At 44.2% G+C, this 22,316-nt stretch overlaps 2 protein-coding genes and 1 long non-coding RNA gene across 4 annotated transcripts in view; 1 reads left to right on the top strand and 2 right to left on the bottom strand.

Annotated features, from left to right (window-relative positions):
• PCBD2 (pterin-4 alpha-carbinolamine dehydratase 2) overlaps positions 1–17,955 on the bottom strand; it is a 25,489-nt gene extending 7,534 nt beyond the window's left edge. For both annotated transcript variants that reach the window (XR_012624988.1, XM_074838480.1), the window contains exons 1-2: positions 17,434–17,955; positions 14,932–15,063 (exon numbers count right to left, since the gene is read on the bottom strand). Coding sequence is in view for 1 of the 2 variants with exons in the window: in XM_074838480.1 (XP_074694581.1) it covers positions 14,932–15,063; positions 17,434–17,535 (234 nt within the window). In the remaining variant the exon portion in view is untranslated. The remainder of the gene's footprint in view (positions 1–14,931; positions 15,064–17,433) is intronic.
• Positions 15,933–20,582, top strand: LOC141929271 (uncharacterized). Its single transcript, XR_012624989.1, has 2 exons — positions 15,933–17,123; positions 20,092–20,582. It is a non-coding gene; the product is annotated as an uncharacterized LOC141929271 (long non-coding RNA).
• TXNDC15 (thioredoxin domain containing 15) lies at positions 18,016–22,316 on the bottom strand. The gene is made up of 5 exons (XM_074838475.1): positions 22,182–22,316; positions 21,623–22,053; positions 20,887–21,050; positions 20,553–20,683; positions 18,016–19,684 (listed from the first exon to the last, which is right to left on the bottom strand). Exons 1-5 carry the CDS (start codon positions 22,231–22,233, stop codon positions 19,488–19,490), a joined length of 975 nt encoding a protein of 324 aa, XP_074694576.1. The 5' UTR covers positions 22,234–22,316; the 3' UTR covers positions 18,016–19,487.

Raw genomic sequence — 22,316 nt, 5'->3', positions numbered from 1 at the left:
GAAATGAATAAAGAAAACAAGTTATAGTGACATTGTCATACAAGGCAAGAGATGACTACGCCTCACTCATTTGCTTTTCATTCACCCGAGTAAAAAATACCCAGTATGCAGCACGTGTTCTCCTTAGCAGTTTGACACTTAGAACAACAATAAACTCAAATCATTAAGGTTCACTTCCAAACTGCAGAAGCTTTCACATATCCAGCTGATTTTACCACCTAACAGTAAGCTATGGACCAACAGATAAAAGGAAAAATCTCTTTGATGTCGAGCTATTTTCACACAGAATCATCTCGCCTGGAAAAGCCCTTGAAGATCCTCCAGTCCAACCATTAACCTCACACCAACCGTTCCCAACTCCACCAGATCCCTCAGCACTGGGTCAACCCGACTCTTCAACCCCTCCAGGGATGGGGACTCCCCCCCTGCCCTGGGCAGCCCATTCCAATGCCCAACAACCCCTTCTGCAAAGAAATCCTTCCTAAGAGCCAGTCTGACCCTGCCCTGGCGCAGCTTGAGGCCATTCCCTCTTGTCCTATCTCTTGCTCCTTGGTTCAGGAGACTCATCCCCCCTCTCTGCACCCTCCTTTCAAGGAGTTGTAGAGGGCGATGAGGTCTCCCCTCAGTCTCCTCTTCTCCAGACTAAACAACCCCAGTTCCCTCCTAATTTTAAGTTACGTTTATCTAGTCACGAGGGTTTAACTTAAATCTCGTAACTGTGGTGCTCTCAAGAAAAATGCAGGGTTTGTTTTATTTTAATTCTATTTACTCCATTAAGAAAGACTTTTACCTTACAAACAGGCAAAAGTCATCACCCAAGGCCACACTCTTCATCTGAAAGTGACAACATGGTTAGAACGCAAAAAAAAAAGGAATCCAACTAGTATTTAGGAAGGTGATGGCAGCATAGGAGGACTGGTATTCATTCTCAAAGCCATGTGCCCATTCTGGGATTCTTCCCTGTTGGCATCATCAGCCTACATGAGCCATCCCCAGGGACACTGGATCCATATGGCTTTAGATATTTTCCTCTTCTCTTCTTTTTTTTTTTTTTTGGCCTTGTCTGGATTCATCCATGACAGAAACCAGGGGAACACCTTCCCATTGTTTTTCCCCTTTTTAATAGAATTCCAAGAACAGTGGGACAGTCCTTAAGAATGCAACTAAATCATGTCCCAAAACAGAGCTAAACTCAGGTTATTCACATCCCCATCTGTCCGGTGAGAGTGCAAGTCACGGACAAGCTGGCTCAGGCGTCGTGTCCGCGTTTCCCTACTCCTTCCATCCCACCCCATCCAGGCACAGGCAGCCAGCAGGGTCTGAAGGCGAACACCACCTAACAAACCACCGGTACAGACTGTTTTTTCTCCTCTTTAATAGCTCGAGCAGCAAAATATTGTGAATGCAGCCAACTGTCCCATTCCCTAAGCATCAATCGGGACTGGGGAAAGCAGTAGTCTGAAGGACACTCGTAAAGGCAAAGGATGGAAGAGGAATACTACAGACATAGCAGGATGTGCTGAGATGCCATTTCTGTCTTCATAACAAAATGTGAAACTGTAAAAAACCCACAACTACAATTTCCAGCTTAATTGTCTATGCTTGTCTGTGTTTACAATATTCTTTTAAAATCCAGAGCTGACTGCTTGCATCCCCCATACTTATCTGCACACATCATTTATACAAAAGTGAAATGCTGCTTTGAGCTCTAAAAAAAGTTACCTATTTATATTCATATTATAGCTGTAAACACTGCTCTCCATGTTAGATCTGCAGTGGCATGTGTGAAAACCTTTACACCATGTTCTACAAAGAATGGTGTTTCTGTCTCCCAACACTTGTTTACAATTATGTCGGTGAAGAAACTAGCTCGCCAGCTCTATATCAAACATTTTTGACAGCAAAAGCACAAACACTGATCTATTCTAAGTAGTTTGCCACTCTATGTAATCTTGGAAAAGGCATTCTTGCCTTTGATTCTAAAAATGTTTATACTTCATACATTATGCAAATAGTTTTTATATATTAAGAAATAATGCAAGCAAAGCTCAAGTTAAATTAAATTCTTCAACAATAACCTTGCCAAAGCACTGATTTTCCTATTAAAAAAATTATTCCAATTTGTTGATCTTACATTGGATGAAACATACTGTAACAATCTTCATAATTTATGTCCTGTTGGGACACTATGATTTAAAGTAACATAATACAGACCAGCATCACAGCTAATCTAAACCACCTGACCAGATAAACAACAGTTTCCCCTTCTCTCTTCATTGAGGGTATTTCTGTTTATTGTCATATGATTTACCAATTTGAAGAACATGAAGAATAAATGGAGGCAAAGAGAAGCGGAGCTCGGAGGCATGGCCTTTCCTCAGCAGGGACGTTTCTCACACAGGTACCGGTACAATGTCAAGAGCCACAGGAGGTGACAGAAGGCAATTTCAGGAATGCTGTCCCAGGAAATGCCCAAACCGCTCGCGGCAGAGGAAAGTTTACGCTCTCTCGGCACAATCTAGACCAGGTGTGACACTAGACGTGACGCGGTCCTGATGATGCTCGAGATGCAGCTCTCCAAAAGAGGTCTGAGGCAAAGGCTTCATCTTCCAAGCTCAGCAGTGACCTAAGATATGATGTCACTCTGTCATAGAGCAGGTGGAAGCATAATTTGCCCTGTCTGAGATTCAACCGGTCTCAAAAACAAAATACAAATCTGCTAAGGCCAAGGGACGTGGATCAATGCAAGCAAAGGGACTAAGAGGAAGGTAGAGAGCACTGACCTGCTCTTAAAGCCTTCTCCTTGCTTTGCTTTCCTCTTCCCCTCACGCTCACCAAGTGTGTGAAATACCCTCGTGTGCAATCTCCACAAGTATCTTTTCTAAGCCTGTTTATATCAGGATTTTCCTAACTGCTGATTTTAGACCTATTTTTCTCTTATTGGTGATAATATGACACAAAATGTTATACCTATTACCTTCTTCCTCATCACATCTTGACTTTTCCAGCAGCTTCGGATCATTTTTCCTATTCTCATTTTTATTACAGTAACTGATCGCACCTGGGTTTCATGAACAGAAAGCAGGTAATATTCTCGGTGATTCAATGAACAGACTTCACACCAAAATTAATCACCCATTCCACCAAAAAGATTTATAGACTTGATGGAGTAGAAGTGAGAGAACATGGAGATGTCTTAAGGCAGCATAAAAACTTCTTTCTGGGAGTGATAAAAGTTTCAAGCCTAGACTCCACTGGGTCGATACAATCATATTACAAAATACATTCATTTGCTTATAGGTAGATAAAAATAATTATAGTGGCCCATAAAGACTACTGCAAAGTAAATGGACATCCTAAATCCCAACCAAATCTGGAACAAGGTTGCATGGTATTTGTGATATACCACTTCATATAGAAATATTAAAAATGAATGGGTTTTAATTTTTTTCCCCCACTTCCAGTTCCTTAGCATTCAAGGCAAACATAGACTTATAAATATTATTTTATTTCTTAAAAAATGTAGATCCCTAAATTAGATTTTTGAGAAAAAGAAGGAAAATAATCCCAGGTTTCGCAACTGAACTGGGACATGGAAGAAAACCTCCAGCAATGTAGTCAGCTAAATGTGGCTCTCCACCTCCCAAGCCATTTTTGTGTGCTTTGTGCTTAAAAATGGAATATAAAGCTTGCACTTAAGAGGTTTACACCAAATAAAATAGCTATTTCAAGAAACATGACTTTTTAAAATGAGCTTTTTGCACCCTACCTAAAAACATTAAATAATACAGTGAAGCCCCCATTAACTGAGCACCTGCTAAAGCAATCAGTCACTTAAAATAATAAACTCTCTTGGCTGCGCAACTGAAAGAACAATGATAATTTTACTTGTTAAAGCAAATGTTTGGCCCAGCAAATCAAACCCCTGGCTGTACTGTAATAAAGCCATCACAAAACCCACTATAAAAATAAACTAGTAACAAGGTGCCGTTAGTCCCCAGTTCCAACCTTTTGAATTCAGGCACCCGAACCCTCTGCTGAGGCACTCTGCTCGCCGCCGCGCCTCGTGCTGCACAAGGACGCTGCCGCTCGGGCAACGAACCATCCCCGATCGCACGGTGCCAGCCCACGGCATGAAGCTATTGTAAAACAGGCCAAATAAGAATTAACTTAAGTGAATGCTCCACTTCAAAAAGGTGCTCAAATCCTCTTTTATAGAGCCCAGGTACGGTGTAGAAGAACATTATCCCATCACACCACGTTTTGGATGGAACAGATCTGGCGACAGCAGAACAAAATACTACTATTTTCCCCAAAGTTTCTTTTGACTAGTATGTGAAGGAATGATTTCATTCTGTAGACATAAAAGTGAAGTTCACATGCCATACATGCTGTTGATAACATGGGGAGAGCTCAGACAAAATTCTCCTTGGTCTTTTGGCCAAGATTACACATACTACCAGTTTAATATCCAAGATCTTCTCTGCTGAGTGTCCAAGGGCAATCATATCCTGCCTCTGATAATCCTCTAAATCTCTGCCATTTATGATCCTAAGAAAACATCAAAGAGTGATAAGAAAGGCATTGCTTTATGATGGATTACAAGAGAAAGCGGCTGGTCTCATGACCATTTCATCTTCCACTATCCTACCCGCTACACTGTCAGCGTTTTCGGTTGGGTTTGGTTTTTTAAAGACAAGGTCAGTAATTCAAACATGTGACAGAGAAGTCGCGATGGAGGTGTAAGGGATTTGGAGAGGTCTTCCGACCACCCTCTTGGCCAAGCCAGAATCTAGAAATACCTAAAGCTGTAAAATAAAGCAAAATAAGGAACATTTACTGCAGGTCCAGTGAGGGAATCATTTCACTCAACTGAGCTGCTGAAAGCGTCCTACTGCATTGTCAGAACGGGTCTTCATGTTTGGACACCTCTTGTAGTAGAAGAGAGTAGATGCTACATGGGGGCAGCGAACACAGCAGGAGACTTACCTGGGCCAGCACTGGCAGGCTTTTCATTTATACTGCACTAGAAAATTCAAATATTATCCTGTAGACAGACATTTCAAGTCTAGAAGTGACAGATCCTTTGGAAAAAAGAGTAGGAGAGAGCAAGCATCTTCCCAGACATGTTTCTCTTTGGAGCATCCTTCAACCCCTGAGCAGCTGGGTACCTTGCCTGATTTGCCGTGCCCACTGTTCCCTGTGTGATCTGTAGGTCACCTAGACCTGTGCTTCATCTCCTGTCTCTGGCATTTGGAAGAATGGCTGGAGCATGGAGAAATGGACAGAGGCAGCTATGTTAAGCTACATTATTAAGAACAAGGCTCACTTAACTGCCAATAATTTAGACAGACAGCCTACACTTAACATTTCCAACCATCTTCAGACCCCTCCGTGTGCTCTAAGCACATGCCTGGAAGTGGCAGAGTAGTTTGAGAGGTTCCATGGTTTTTTTGCTGGTTGTTTTTTTACTAAGACACAAGGGTTCCTCTGGGCAACCCACACCATTCATACATTGGTACGTCTGGAAATGGAGAGGTGGGCTCACAAGGGGAGACAAATGCTAATTCTGAGTCCTCCAGGGAATGTCAAATTCGTATGAGCACACCACAAAGGGAAACCCTTTGTACACCTCTGGTTGTTCATTAGATTGGATGCATGTGGACACAAAACATCCTGGGCTTGTAGAGCTAACAGTATTTTTCTTTGCTACAAGCACCCACCCACTGTATCACAGAATAAAGATTTTCCCAACCAGGGACACCTTGATCATACACAGGCATATACTCAACTGCCTACTGTTATTCTCATCACAGCACAAGAAAAATCACACTAGATCATGGAATTGGGACTTTCCCCTCTCATCCTAGGAAAAAAAGACGTTTTCCTACAAAGCACCCTTAGCACTAAATAAACCCAATGGTGTGGCGCTGACTCAGCACAGGGCTCCCCACTCATCAGTGTGTTCCCCACCAAACCCCTCCAAGACGTCACAGCCAGCTTTATGTTTGTCCAAAGCAACTTTACATCTCAGCCCAACAAAATTAAAGGAGGATAAGGGCAAGGGGAGGAGGAAGAAGTGAAGCTATACCCCCCCCCGCCCCCCTGCCAAATCTATGTGAAGTGGGTTTGCAGCTTTATAAAAGAGGAATAAAAAAATCACACTCGCCTCACCCTGATAAACCGCGGCCCTGCCAGTGGCTTTTCAGAGCAGATGTAATGTTTTAGCCAAACGTGATTGTTTGTGAAAGAAATAATTCTGATCAAAACCCGAAATTGCAGCCAGCAGAAGTGCTGCACTTCGTCACGTTAATCCGCCCTGACGGGGAGCGGCGAGCGGAGATTCCTACTGCGAGAGGAGCAGATGCGAAAGGTCAGCGCTGGCCCGCGACTTCAAAACCCTTAACGTGTAAAACAGTGTGCATTAAAGCCTGAAACGGCTCACCGCGGGATTAACGGATGTCCGCTAAGTGGGTTTGATGTGCTTTTGGTGAGTAATGGTTAATTTTTAAATAGGGGCGTTGTTGTTTTATTTTAGTTTATTCTGCCAGCCAGAGTCCATTTTTAATTACAACTGCAGAGAATAATATCCCAAAGCGTGTCTCTCCTTCATGGGAGTACGAGAAAGTGAGAGCTGCTGGTGTAAAAGGCAATTTATGGTTTGAAAATATAGTCGGGCGTTATTCCAAAAGCAAGGGGATGCAAAAGGTTAAACAACCATCTCAGCGAGATGGGCTGTTTGCATTTAATCTTTCCAGCACCCCCAGTAAAATAAATTTTAATGCATGAAGAGTTGCAAGATGCCAGGTTTCCTTAACTGAAAAGGTAAAAAAATTATTCTGAGTGACCATCTTCTTCAGAAAAGGCAGCATCGGCCTTACTTGCATTGTCCCAAACGAAGGTGTCCAACTGAATTCAGACCCATTGAACTTTCCATTTATTTTCCAAAGACCAAATTGTAGTTAAAATCAAGTTGACCTGCTCACATTTGCTCTTTCAGTACAAATGTACGGCAGCCCTGCCTGCATGGCTGATATAACGTGTGTTCTGTTTAATTCAAACAGAGTGAACAATCAATTTGTGCAGCTGCAAAAAAATAGAGAAACATTTCTTCTACTCCAAATCTACAAGACAGCTTGTGAAATCCAAAAGGCATTTTGACAAATAATTTCTTTTGCACTTTCAGACCAATGCACACAACAAACGTAAGGCAAATGCTGTAATATTTTTTACTTGAGTGATAATAAATCCATCTTTTAAGGAAAGCCAACTGGAGAGCAGCCCAAAGGTCAGCTGGGCAGATTTAAGCAGTGGCCTGCTCAAATGGAGATACAACAGGTCTACTCAGTGGGGAAAACTCAGCCATTAGAAACACCACCCCCCCAAAAAAATTATAAACAATAAAATAATGATTTATGCTAGGGAGAAATACGACTTAGCTTACCAAGAAAATGAGCATCCCTAATTACAGTTAAGTCACAAGAAAAATTAAACTGATGCAACTTCTACAACACCTGGGATGGGACCTCTTGCATGACGAAGGAGATGAAGGACACGTGCCCACTCTGAGTCTTCAATTTAAACATGGTAAATTTTATTTAAATACGATTAATGACATGACACTTGAAATAATCTTGGCAGCCTGATACCGGTGGTAGTGCCTTGATGATATTATAAAGGTGACACCGGTAGTGTAACGGGACTTGTCACAGGCAGGTGGGACGTGAGGGTGGTGGGATCTGTACACACAGACCCTGGCTGAAGAGGAGTACGAAGAGGAGCGACCACTGCTCACCCCTGCCTGACTTTCATCAGGCATGAATTTCTCACACACATTACAACCGTGAAGTTGTAATGAGGGGACTGAGGGACAAAACAATGGTTCCCAGACATACAAGGAAAGGCTAATTGTGAAGGACTTTAAAAGACAGGAGGCTGCTGATGCACTAAGGCAACTCTATTTGAAACAGAAAAAAGTTGCCAAGTGCAAAACACTGGTCTGAAAATATTCTGGAGCACTGGCTGACTTTACATATGGTTTTGTACCCCGCCAACCACATTGACCATGAGAAGAAAATAAATCCTTTATTTCCCAACTCCCAGCACCGAGGATTTAATTTCTGCCCAGATACAACCTAATTACATATTTCTACCTCTACGGACTTCCTAGTTTTGCAGAATTTCCCACCGCTGGCTGCCAGTTAACTGGAAGCATCACTGGATACAGGACACACTGACCAAGGCACCGGTGCCATCTCCTCATAACCTCTCCTTTCGTGTCACCCAGACCCCGAGCTCCCTGCCTTCTGCAGGCAGGGGCAGGCAGCGGTGCAGGCAGGTGGACCATGTCCAGTTCCCACAGCTGCACCTTGACCTGCCGACTCAGAGGTGAGAGTGTTATTTACTCAGTCAATCACAAGAATAAACTCAAGGAAGGTGTGACCATCCAGGAATCATATATTTTTACTGTGCTCCGCTCCGAGACACTTGAGCCAGTTCATTCACTCCGTTTCAGCCTGCAGGTTAACCTCTGTCAGTCCCGAAAACTTCACTATCAGTTTCTAATAAAGGAAAATGTCAACAGGCAGATACGCCAGAAATTCATTATTTTCAGGTACAAAGATTTTCTCAACTCCGTAAATCCACCCATAAATAATTCTGATTTATTGTAAATCGGTTATTGTATTCATAAACGCAGGGAAGTTAGTGAACAACATAACTACCACAAGAAATACTTTCATAACTTTGCAGGTGCACAAATCATAGCATATGGGAGAGGACTCAAAGGATAATGGAAAACGAAGCAGTTTAGGAAAGACTATATGAAAACCAGCACCTACCTAGGCGGATAAAAAAAATAATTTATTTTCATTCGACAGGCAATCTAATGCAAAACTCTAGCAGAGGGAGCAAGAAGACCAATACTACATTAACAATAGCAACCACCCCCCCAACCGAAAGAAAACAGGTTCGTCTTTTGATTAGCAGAAGTGACAGTCAGGGGCTGAGGCTGCTCAGGCTTTGAGGTTAAACACAACTGACATAAGCTGCACCTGAATCCAATCAGTCCCTGGGCTCTGAGAAGATTCACACGCGAGGACTAAATTTGTCACAAATGGGTTGGTTTCCGATCCTCCTGTAGCCAGCTTGCTTTATTCTGACCCCCATTTAACAAATCAACTTAATGGGCACTGGGAGTGCTATAAAACTTAACAATGGAGTGATTTTAACTTTTAAAATATAGTTATGAAGCAAAATGTTGGAGAGCTCCTTCAATACTGGAAATCAAATTAAATCTAGACATTTTTTAACAGTCTTGACAGATATAATCCTAGTTACCATGTAAATTTATGGTAAGCTGCTGTGATATTAGCCACAGGTGCTACTTTTAATATATGGCCCGCATCTGGCTGGGAATAAAATTTCTCAGAGGACTGAAAATGACCTCACTATCAGACAATGGAGAAGAAAAAAACCACAAGACCACTGTGGCATATAAAAAGCTGGAGATGTGGTCCACAACCGAATATTTAACATAAAATTCATTTTAACTCTGCAGATTGTAGGTTAAAGGATATTGTGTTTTCAATACGTAAAAGGCGTGGACGTATTTCAGCCAAACAGGCAAAAGATTAAGTACATAAAGCGGCAATGAAATACACTGCCTACGTATATAAAAACAAATTTTCCAATCTTTGATCAACGCAGAAGACAAAGCAATGTGCCAGGAGTTGAAAAAGGAAATCTCGACCACAGGGACTGGCACCAAGTACCACCATCAAAACAAATAAAGAATATTCATTACATATCCTACGAAATTCGTTCGGATGTGCAACTGATAATACAACAAGGAAGATCAGTTTAAAGGAGCAAATGTGAGCACATCTCCCTACAGCTAAAAAAAACGATTGGCATTTCAATGGGGGGAAAAAAGGCATCTATCATAACGCACTCTGTCTGATTTTTTTCCCCTGGACTTCAAGCAAGAGAGCTAGCAAATTTGGAAAGGAAATGCAAAGTGAGAATAATAATTTATTTAATAGTTCTAGATTTTTTACACCTCTTTAAGTAAGTTCTCAAAATCCAAGACTCCACAACCGCAATGAAACACATGCGCTTCTACTCTCGCTGCACACCGTCCTCCAAAGCGTTTCCTTACCATCCCCTCCGCTCACGCTCATCTTTTGCCTGTGTCCTGCAGCCCCAAAACACAAAAAGTATTTAAAATAGCTTTTAAAACTCTTAGAGCATTTGATTTCCTGTCATTTTATAAAATGACGTTAGAGGTCTTACGGAGACTTCCTACATGATTTTTTTTTTTCAAAAAACAACCTTAATTAAAAACTTACCCTATAAAAGAAAGCAGCTGTAAATGCTGAACCTGACCATCAGCAAACATGCCCACCTCTGTAATTTCCTAACTGCATTTTCTGCCTTTGCGTGATTACCTAAGGAAATGCAATCACACAGGCAGTTGCCCCTTAAACCCTCTGGTCAAATCCAACCAACTTTGACAAGAGACATGGAAGTCTCAGAGTTAAGATGTTCCTGCAAATTTGGTGAAAATGAGCAGCTGGGTAAGGGACCCAATCGGAGCACTCAGCACCCCGCACCCAGAGCCCCCCGCTGCCTGCCCAGCCCGGGACTGGGCTTGAGACAAATTTGGGGGCAATTCAGATTTTTAAGACAGATCTGTCCCCTTTGCAGGCTCAGCCCTCTGGAGGTATACTGACCTGAAATTCTGAGAAAATCCCAGGAAATTCCTGAGATACAGGCCAGGACATCAGGGTCCTCAGCAACCCTTCCCTCCCTCAATGACCAACCCTTAACATTAGTCCCAACGTTTCTGCAGCTTCTTTTCTGAGTTTGCAGAACGATAATTGGGAGAAGTTACCGGCATGGTCTGGAGGTGTAAATTAAGTTTCTACCCCCTTTTTGAATTTTGTTTGGGCAGACTGGAAGCAGAAAGCTTGCTCCACAGCTGGAAGAGAAACACTTTTTTTAGGGTCGACATAGCGCTGAGGGATACGGTGTAGTTGGGAACTGTCAGTGCTAGGTTGACGGTTGGACTGGATGATCTTCAAGGTCCTTTCCAACCTAGATGATTCTGTGATTCTGTGATTGTTTTGTTTCAGCAGCACAAAGACATGAACGGACAAGAGCGTGCTTTCTTGATGCTACAAAGGCCCAAAAGCCTTGCTAGCAGTTTTTCTCTTCCCTGCAGACAGGGAAAGAGGCCCTGAATAAGGTCCCTGAGGTGGCTGTGAGCTTTATGGAGGCTCACGGGCACCCAGACGCGTGGCAGGGCTCAAGACTTGCCATGGATGGGCCGAGCCCACCTGCTCTCCAAGAGCTTGCTCACAGCCAGAGATTTCTGCCATGACCCTCACGAAAAGCGACTCAAGCAGGGAGCTCTTGAGCGAGCACACCCGAGCAAGGCTCCTGGAGGTAAAAGACTGATTTTTAACTTATCGCTGTTCAACAGTGGCAATAACATGTGGCAACTACAAGGCGTAAGGAAGAACAGATGCATCGGTGCGATCAACACAGCTCCTCCAGACAAGGCGCTCTCCTCTACACTTGAGTTGCGTTTGCAGTTTTTCCCCCACCATTGGTGTATTTTATATTTTATACAAGATGCAGAACACCCACCCACCAGCAGCCTGTCTCATGCTAAAGGCAACGGGAACACGGAGCAGCAACCACCACCCAGCACCAACACGGCCCAGTCCAACGCTGCCCAGTCCAGTACTCCAGGACTGGTGCATGGTGGGCACCCACAGCAACGTAACTAACAAAGGGCTTCCAGCTGGGATCCCAGGCTGGTTTCCAGCTTGTTTCAGAGAATTATACCTCCAAAGCCCATTTGCATGAAAATGTATCTTCAGACTAACAAACAGCACCAGCGCTTTCAAGTTCTGGGTTACAAACTAATTCCATAAGCCACAAGTGTCATTAGATTGTCAGCCTTACAAAGGCAGCCCACTGCTGATCGCTTTTAACCGAGCTAATCTCAGCCTGAAAGCTTCAGGAATCTAAATAACTCTTGTTTCACAGAAGTTCCATTTCATTCTCATGCTGAAAATAATATACATAAACCAAGCTCATGTCTACACATTTGCACGACTTTATAATAAAAGTTGTGTTTATATTCTTAACATCTGTTGACATACACAGACTTTGTAAACCTGGCATAGATTTTAAAGCCACAGAATTTTCCATGCATCATGAACATTATCTGAGAGAAGCAATAAAAAAAAGCAATGAATACATGAATCATACCAATATCATCTGCAAAACATAAATCTGAAATACCTTTCATGTCAGCTCAACTACTCTTTTTTTTTTTTTTTTTTATACACACCTGATTTTACGCCATCTGTAAAAGGGCAGCAGGAAGATCACTGAGGAAATGATATTTCTCAGTCCTTTGACTTTTACTAAATACTCGCACTTTAAATAATGTAAACAGAATATTTATTACATGAAATGAAAGAAGTTGTACCTACAGGTTAATTTTTTTTCACTGTACGACTAAATTCTCCCAAAGTACAATGCAGGTATGTAGCTCCGCTTTTGTCATTTATTCCCTAGATCATAATAAACACAATATTTAATAACAGTTATTATAAATACAAGCATCAATAAGCATCCATGCTTAATTTTAATTTACTTTCAGCTTCAACTTATCAAAAGGCAAATACTTGCTCTCTAACACCAGCTCTGAACATCCCTTTGGGATCTGCACATTGAGCCCTTTCCTGGACTACGGTAACAGGAACAGGTTCTGCCCTCCACGCTGTAAATGGGGACACTGGGGCCAGTTCCTACAAACCAGTACGTGAAATTCTGCCCTCAGATATTCACATATAACCTTGATCCAAGCAGAGCTGCACAGAGGACCCACATGCCCAGCTTGTTCTCCCAGCTGGATGCAGAAAGGTCAGTTTTGAAGCTAATTCCCAGCCTCTGCTCTTGTTTCTGCCTTACCTGACATCCACAAAGGGCAACGAAAAATGAAGGAGACTGCACCAATATCTCCCAAACAATTCAAGCGGCAATTTTTTTTGAGTACCCCTTCTAAGATGACATCTACTAGAAGTATAAATGTATACATCATTTACTAATAAGCATATTTAAACATACGCAACTTCCTATACTGGTATGTGCTTCATCAATCTTCAACTTAGGAAGACATATGGATATCTATGTATGTTGTCAGATAAATCTACACAGTCAAAAACCCACAACTTTGTAAATTTTTGCCAAAGCAATGGGTTTTCTAGGTATCTGCTGGCACAGCACACTGAGTTTTCTCTTGACCTGTCTGTTGGCACGCTGCCTAAGTCCAGCTGATCAAATTGACTTATTTACAGCGTGCAAACCCACTTTTTAATTAACTCTGGGAGAAAAAAAGTCATTTCTAGTTGTGCTGAACCAACAAAGACGTTGACCGTGTCCCGGCAGAGATGCCATTTCATGACTATTCGAAGCACAAAGGCTGAAAATCTCCACTCTTCCAAGGGTTACTTCTATCTCATCGGTGTCAAATGTGCTGGTCTCTCCCAGTTGCTCCAGCTCCGAGCTGCCTGCACATCTCACCAAGGTTTCATGTGAGCTCCCTCTCATGGGCTTCCCTCCTTCGTTGCCCTCTGAATTGTTTGATACGGTTCTATTTGTTCTGTATTAACGTTCAGGTTTGAAGTGCAATCCAGGAAAAAATGTACTCGGGGCTCTGGGCATGCTCCCTGGACCAGCACCATCCTGCTCGTGAGCTGGATTTTTCTGCAGGTGTTTTCTCTTTGGCTTTTGCCCAGCTCAGAAGGGTCAGGACCACCTCACCCACCTTCTCTATACTGCCTGGGCTTTCCTTATGGTGACAACTACTGTCTGAAATGGCAAAAAAAAAAAAAGAGGCAGCCTTACAAATTGTTGTTAATCTAGCTCACTGTGATTTCTTAAAAAGCTCCTGGCCTGAGTTTAGGCATAGTCAAGTAAATAAGCATCTCACAGCACAGCTCTTGGTCCCTACACACACCAACAAAGCCTGGAGCTCGCTGTGTCCCTCCCGTAGTGGGGAAAGAACCAGCTCAGTGAGAGCCACTGTCCAAACAAAACCCTGGGTCTACTCTCCCACCCCAGAAAGCGCTCACCTCTCCTTCAGAAACAGAACAGGAAGGAAATGGATGCTCTGGGAACATGACTTTTTTCTAAGCAATGTCATGATTCCTCAGAAGGCTATTTTTTTAGGGGAATGCAGCTGACCGCAGATCTCAAGACAAATTCAGTATTTCTAAAGTGAGTTTGGAACTGATGTCCAAGACGTGTTCTTGTGGGTTTGAGACATGGCTCGGGATCCTGACTCCAAATAAAAACCCAACAGGGTCTAACCAGCAGCCTGCCATGCTGAAGACACTGTGAGATCAGCTACGACGATTCATTCGAGAATACAGAACTCTGTCTTCCTGCTTAGAAGGGGAAACGTAACCTATTTTCCCCACATTATTTGCCAAAAGTATCTGTTCTTATATTTACCCATTTTTCTCGAGTTTTTCCCTGGCAAAAATGAACTCCACTGTCTATCAGTTACATAATTCCAGCATTCATTTAAGACCACTAGTGATGAAAAAAAAAAAAATCAGGACCAAATATTATTTATCTAATCCCACAGTACCAACCCTGACCTTGACCCTAATATTATAATCAAGGAATTGTAATATTAGAACAAATCTACTTAACAACTGCAAAACGGAATTTATTTACTCCACCTAATGAGATCAGAATCAGAGAGCAATCCGTTGAGGCAAACCCAAGAGGGTTTGGCCCCACAAGGATACTCCCAAATTTCTGAATACAAATATTTTCCCATCAGAATCATATGGAAATGAAAGCATTTCCTTTATATTAAAAGTGGTATATAACAATAATTACCTGATTAAAATTTTTGAAATTGAACTCTTTGTAGATGGCATCTCTTTCGCCTAACTCAGACCAGCCCGAAGCTTTGAGATCAAGTAAAACTTGGTTCCTCTCCTCTGTTGTCAACCAGTGAGACTGCGAAGACTATTGAGGGAAAAAAAATAAAAACATGACACGAGTGAGGCTGAGGTTCTCTTTTGTACAACGGTAAGAATACCACACGATGAAATTGTGGTTATGTATTGCAGAAAGGTAAGGAGGTAGAAAATTCACTGCACAGTTTCTGTTTATAATTTCACAGATCAGCGTAACTTAAAACAGCCAAGAAACACCGTTTCTGTTTGCTCAGTTAAGTTTGGCTAAATGCTTTTGTACAAAACAAGTAAAAAACAACAGGCTCTTTCACAGGAATGAATAGACACCAGCATACCTGTACCCATCCCTTTTTCAAATATTCCACTCTGTCATATAAATAAAGGGTTACTTACATTATATGCTAAATGTACAAATATAAGGGATATCAGGGAATATCTATCTATTCCAAAAGACAGAAGCAAAACGGGAGATTGTATTCTACCTAGCTTGTATTTTACTATTTCTAAGAAAGCAGGAATGGATTTAAAGATAGCACACACTGTGGAGTTCTACAAGCAACAAAGAGCTGATTAACTAACAGCAAAAAAAAAAAAATTGACAATACAGACACAATTACAAGAAGTTAGAAGTTACTGGTATAATCACTAGATTCCACAAAGCATGTATGTTTAAATATGTCTTATTTGAAGCAAAAGGAGTCCTTTGGAAGCCACTGGAGCATGGTCATAACAGATTACACTACCTGCTTAAATATCTGTATCAGTGCCTGAACCGCTCACGAGGCCAGAAGCTGACCCAGAGGAAAGTTCTATGGGGCGTTTGGAAGAGGTTTGATATTTTTCCTAAAAGCAGAAACTAAGGGCATGAGTGATTAAGTTACTTAGACGATGTATTCTAACAGATGGGACACAAACTCCTATTATAAACACAATGCTCTAATGGGAAGAACCTTCCTCCCCAGTAGAGCAAAATTCAGATTGCTTTGGTCTTTATATCAGCAGCTGGCACAACTCTGTGAGACCTTTGAGAACGGGGCTGAGCAATTTTGCTCCAGGCCTTCACAAAGCCATTCGTTGGTCTGTGGGCACCCACCGCCAGCTCAGCAGCTCAGGGTAATTTTTGCCTTTGCCATCGGCGCTGGCAGCGCTGCTACAGAGACCGGCAGAGCCCCAGTGCCACCAGATGGGGCTGCGAGCCCGAGCAGAGCAGGAATTAACGCAATTAACGCGACCTCAGCAAGGCTTTAAGATGCAGGATGGCCAAGGAGCAACATTTGCACCAATAATAAGGGATAAAAAAACCCTCAGACTGCGTAAATCAATCTAACAGCATCACTGCCACCGCTTGTGTTCAGTTGGATACATCCAGTCCGAGAGATGGGTTTTACAGGTCCCAAACTGAGCTAATTTAGGCTCTTTAGGCTTCAAATGCAACTTTGGACTTGCAAGAATAGAAATATCGATTTGTTGTTGCTGTAACTGCAGTTGCAGGCATGATTTTCTTACATTCGTCTTCTTCCAAACATATATAAAAATTGCCCATGCTAACGGCTGTCTTGAAATGTGTTATTTTATCTGGCACAAGATGAAATTAGCAGGCTAATTTACAAAAAATCATGGGGGTGGGTTTTTTTTTAAGATAGCAAAGTCCAGGACTGTGAGCAGGAGACAGCACAAAGTCCATTCCCCTGGCTGGCAGCAGAGATGTTCGCTTAGTTTTAGGGATGTTGCCGTTACCTTCCCTGGAGCTCGCCTGGACACATACAGGTGTTGACGAGACAACGCTGCAATTTGAAATCAGATCATACAGTTTTTAACAGAAATACAGAGACCGAGTTTGATGCAGGCCCTGGCACACACCGATCGCAGCATTTTGCTGAGGAATAGGTTGCGAAGGCCACGTCCTGAGTTAGTCCCTCCAACCTTTCCCAACTCTATTCAGAAAGGCAGCAGAAAGCAGCAGGAACTTGCTTGTAAAAGGAAAAAGGTGGGAGATGCCATTTGCTCTTTCACGATCGCGGGGCCCAGCACAGCAAAGACGGACCGAGCACACAGGGTGACTGCACCGGACCCGCGACACACACGGATGGACCGGAGGGTTTAACCCAGGTAACCGGTAACCTTCCTTGGGAAGAAGCTCAGGGGAAGAGAGTCATTAGTTACATTAAAAAATTAGTGGAAAATATTGCATGCTTGAGGGGTGAAGGTCTAAACCTGCGCGTGCTTCGTGTAAAAAAAAATAAAAATAAAAAAGATGGAGGGGCGGTGGGAAGTAGGGAAGGAGGGACGGGTGGCTGCGCCCCGAGCACCGGGCCCCCCTGCGCAGCGCCCGCACACCGCCCCCCCGCTCCAAGCCCGGAGGCCCCGGCCCCGCCGCCCTCCCGCCCCGGGCCCCAGCGCGGCCCCGCCGCCCCCTCACCATGGCAGCGCGGGTCCCGCCGGCGGCTCCCCGGGGGGCCGCGCCCGCCGCCCGCCTCGCTCCCAGCAGCGCCAGCCGCAGGCCGGCCCCGCCGCCTGGCATGGCTCCGCGCCGGCCTGCCCCGCGCCCGGCCCCGCCTCCGCCGCCCGGGAAGCGGGAGGAGCCGCCGTCCGGCCCCGCCGAAGGGGAAACCGAGCGCGGCCGGAGCGGGGGCGTGTATGTGTGGGGAAATGGCGGGAAGGAGCTGCGCCCCCTCAGCAACAGCCCGGCTGGGGCAGCGGTGCGGGAGCGGAGCCCCCGGGCAGGAAGGACGGGGACGCCGGTAGAACGGGAGGGCCGAACCCCCTTCTCTCCGCAAAACCGGGCAGCGGCTCAGAGCGAAGTCCTGGCCTGCTTAGGCCGTGGGTGCCTCTGTTTAAATCTGAGCAGGGACGTTTCCTTCTCAGTGCCCTGGGATGGCACCGAAATCGGCACTTTCTGGAGCAGAGGCAGCACCGTTTTTAAAGACATCGCTATTTGGTTAGAGGTAGGGAGAGAGCCCTGGGCCTCTCTAACTGGATGGTAGAGGCAAGAATGTTCCAATTTATCATTCAAAATCGTGAATCTTTATTAATAAAATACTCCCTAGTTTTATCTTCAGTAATACCAAAGTTTTATCAGTGCAGTTTCCTTTTAACACACAGAAATACAGCACCTCGACTTTCCAAAGGGGGAAAGATACAGCCACCAGAAAAATACCTGAAGAACGATGTTGCAGGGATATGAGCTCTTTGTCAGACAATAAATCTGAACGTAGTCTTTGTTTCTTCTTAGCTTAAGTTTGCACTCAAAAGCTTCCTATCAGCAAGCCTCCACCGTGTATAGAATGCTGTGCAATCAAATAATCCAAATAGCACACAACATACCAGTCCATACCTTATTCAAAGTCTTCCTTATAACTAATTATAACTAAAAACTGTATCAATTCTTTATGTAGGCTCAGCTGCAGATTGTGCAACCAGCAAACACGCTAGGAGAAATTTAAATAAATCTCAAGGCTGGCCTCACTAATTTAAGCAGCTGATCTGTACTTCAGAAGTTGCATGTTTTTAGTCCTGTAAGAAAGCAGCTTAAAAGGTTACACTAAAAACTTGATTTATTTAAAAAATAGTAAGGTCAATGAATGCAATTTAATTTTATAGGAATGTGGTAAATAAGTAGTGTATATACACACAAAAATAATGAAGTGAGCTTTGGAAGTGATGCTAAATCTTACAGAGAACTGCTACTAAGTCAAAACTCACAGAGCACAGTGAGCAGGGAAACCAGCATCTAACCCCAGCACCAAAGGCAGGAAATCATCACCCTGTCGAGTGACACGCTTTTGAATTGTTATTGCTGGTATACAATGGAATAACTCATCTGAAGTACACTACTTTTTAAAACATCTTTTTCTTCATAGTTCATTTTACTGACAGACTAATTTAGCAACATCACCATTCACCAGCATTTTCCTTTAAAACGTTCTATTTTGGGAATATACGAGCCAAAAACCGAGTATGATCTGTGTGGGCCAACACATCCCAATTCTGTGGTGCTTATACATCGTCCACACAGAAGCTTTAGTTTATACTAATCTGTAGGATCTGTAAAAGATCCACAGATTGCACCAGAGCAGAGGCAACTCTGCTCCTGTGCCAAGCAGCGCCACGTGTACAGGCCAACGCGCTGGCAAAATCTTACTCCATCTACAAAGCGCAGGGACCTCTTCAGAAAAGCAAAGTAGAACTGTATCACCTATTTACATACTTTAGTCCATGAAAAATAAGCTGATCAGAGCAGCTTAATAAATACTTTTTTTAGTTCATGTTTTTTTTCCATATTTGTTCACTTACCACATTAATCACCTCGGATTTGTTTTATAGATCCAGCAGTTGATAAATAAAGCAGATTTTTAGTCAAGATTATAAATTACAACCAACAAATTCAACAGTTCATTTTTATGTACTTCTAGTCCATACAAATTCCCGCTTTACCGCTACCGGGAAATTCTCTCCTTATTTCAGCACCTCAGATTATTCCTGATGTTCGTGCTCTTGTCCTGGGATCAGCCACCGAATGCTCTCCGTTCGAACGGTAGCGTACATGACAAAGCTAGCCAGGAAGAGCAAAGAAAAGAGAAGCAGCCAGTCTATGCCTTTTGTCAGAACGCTAGGCAGGGGGCCCTCCCAGTCTTCCTGGGTCACAGACACGTCGCTTTTAGCTTCTATACCTAAAAAAAAACCAAACCCAAAGCCCTTGATCAGCACCAATAATAATCCCTAAATATGGAGAAATTGGTTCTATTTGGAGCTTTGTTCCTGTTCTCAGACTGAGGCGCGTGTGCAGTTCGACTTAGAACTTTGGCGAGATGGTCCTTTTATGTTAACGTATATCTAACATACAGTTTACTTACATAAAAACCGATTGATTTTTATGTGTATTTTCATAATAGGAGGCTTGTTCCATCCTTCCACAGCACAGCCTTGTGTAAGTTCGCAGGGGTTTTTTATTGTGGAAGAGTTTTTGTGTTATTTTGAGTATTTCTGCTGTATTAGCAAATGTAAAAATTTATAATCTCTAATGAAGGCCCTCGTAGGCCTATATATGTGTTTTGGTTTGTTTTGGTTTTCTTTACAGAAGCACAGAAGGACCAGAGAGCTGGCTGGTGCTAAGCTCAGAACGTGGACAGCCAGATCATGGAAACTGGAATCGTTTTGTCTCTTCCAGCACAAGAACTGAAACCATCCTATCCCCTAGCTGCTGTCAGCCTTATGTGGCACTGGCAACGATCCCAAGGTTCATCTGCCTTTATTCCCAAATTAAGTATTTGGGCAGGAAGATTAGCCCAATCCTTCTAGCACCCCCTCCAGTTAAACCCCACTGCTTCCCCCTACTCCGTGACAGCAGCCCAGTGAGTTGAGTTTCTGCTTTCAGCACGCCCCAAAATCCAGCAACTGATTATATAAACCTCTGCCAGATCTTCTCAGGGTCTTCATGAAATTCATTTTAAAGAACAAACAGCAGGGAGAGGAAAGCCCAGCTTGGAGCTAAAAGCCAGCCTGTTCTTCCTAATGACACATCAGGGCTGATTTACATACCTGTTTGATTAAAAATGAAGTCTTTCAGTGTTTCCAGCGTTCTGTCTGTATGATTAAACCTAGCCATAGGTTTAGCACCTTGGAAAAGGAGGATATTTGGTACAGCAACAGTTCCAAATCTAGTTGATAAACTGGTGGACATAAAGCAAACACAAAGCATGAAGGAAAAGAAATCCACTGGAGGAAGAAACAAAGACAGTCACGATACAGGAAGTGTCAGTTTTACTAAATTAAATTGTCACTTTATAAGAAAAAAGAATTTACTCCTGTTTTTAAAACACAAAGCTTGCTAACGGAAATAAACCGATGCTAGAGCACAGGAAGTGTGAGTTACCTGCTGTGCTGAGATGCATCCAGTGCCAGGAAGCGAAGGGTTGGAAATGCTCGAGGTAAAGAGTTAAAATGAGGTGCCAGACTGGCAGAAAAGCGGCACCACGGTGTGTAGAACAAGACTAACGTACAGTCACTGCTATTTGGGTTTAAGAACTCCATCAGGTCCTTAGAGAAAGCAGAAGACAAACACGGATGATTACATATTTAACAGAGTTAAATTCTACGTAGGAATGCATCATTCAGCAATCGATTAGACACTTGACAATATTTCAAGCAGCTGCACATCTTTTTAACCTTTTTAAAACAGATGGAGAATTGTATTTAATCTTTTTTGAAGGCTGTTCGAAAAGTTTACTACTTAAAAATATATACATACATAACCATTAGAAGAAACAAACTAGAAATAGGCACTGGCAATAAGTGCCATTAACAGTTTCAGAGAGAGACACTAATTTCACGCAGCATAAAAGCTGACAGTTCACTACAGGCACATGGATGAGAGACACAGGCATGTGGACTGAGCTGTATCTCCATTTTCTTCTGCTCAGAATGACACAAAACACCTCCTTGCCCAGACATTTTCTCTTTTTCATTCTCTCTTTTCAGAGGACGTTTCACAAGGAAATTCACCAAGTCAAACGCTGACAGAAACACACACACGGTGCTAACGGAGCATCTCCCACCACCCTCACGCATTCAGACCACCACCAAGCAGTGCAGGCGAGCGATCCGCTTACCTGAGACACGTTCAGGATCTGCAGCGTGAAGCGGTCGATGCCGGTCGCGTTTCTCTCCTCGCAGTTCACTTTGGGAGCTTTGGCGCTGTCGGTGCTATTCGACTCCTCGGCGGGCGCGGGCAGCACCGTCTCCAGCGCGGCCTGCTCCCGGCCCTGGCTGCCCGCCTGGCCGAGGGGGGCCGTAGGGCCGCTCCCCGCGCCGCACCCATCGCCTCCATCACAAGCCCCGTTGGCGACGGCGGCGGCCTGGCCGGCCCTCGCCTCCCCCGGCACCACCGAGAGCACCACGGCCTGCTGCGCGGGAAGCCCGCTGCCCAGCATTGCGTCCGCCATCTCCGCAGTCCGGTACCGCACCGGCTCGCCGCCGCCCTGCGCGGAGCCATCCCCGGGGGAGCGGGGCTGCCCGCCGGCGCTCTGCTCCGTCACCGCCCCTGCGCCGGGAGGGAGATGTCAGCTCCGCGCTGCGGCCGAGGCCCGGCCTCCGCGGGGAGGCCCCGCACACACCACCCGACCCCTAGAAACCACCGCGGCTGCCAGCGCCGAAGCCCACCGGTCTCACCTGCAGGAAGGGCGGCACCGAGCGAGGCCAGCGCCACCAGCAGCCGCCACATCCTCGGCGCGGCCCCGGCCGCCGCCGCGCTGCGTCTCCCCGGACAACGGCCACTTCCGCCGGAGCGCCGGACCACTTCCGCTT

This window comes from Strix aluco, chromosome 13 (assembly GCF_031877795.1).
Source record: "Strix aluco isolate bStrAlu1 chromosome 13, bStrAlu1.hap1, whole genome shotgun sequence".
Taxonomy (NCBI): domain Eukaryota; kingdom Metazoa; phylum Chordata; class Aves; order Strigiformes; family Strigidae; genus Strix; species Strix aluco.
This window is presented reverse-complemented; position numbering and strand designations above follow the sequence as displayed.

Excerpts from the sequence above, each read along its gene's own strand:
- TXNDC15 (XM_074838475.1), bottom strand. The coding sequence starts at position 22,233 with ATGTGGCGGCTGCTGGTGGCGCTGGCCTCGCTCGGTGCCGCCCTTCCT. Across the intron at positions 22,054-22,181 it reads CGGTGCCGCCCTTCCTGCAG|GGGCGGTGACGGAGCAGAGC; the intron begins GTGAGACCGGTG and ends CTCCCGGCGCAG. Across the intron at positions 20,684-20,886 it reads GATGCATCTCAGCACAGCAG|TTTATCAACTAGATTTGGAA; the intron begins GTAACTCACACT and ends TATGTCCACCAG.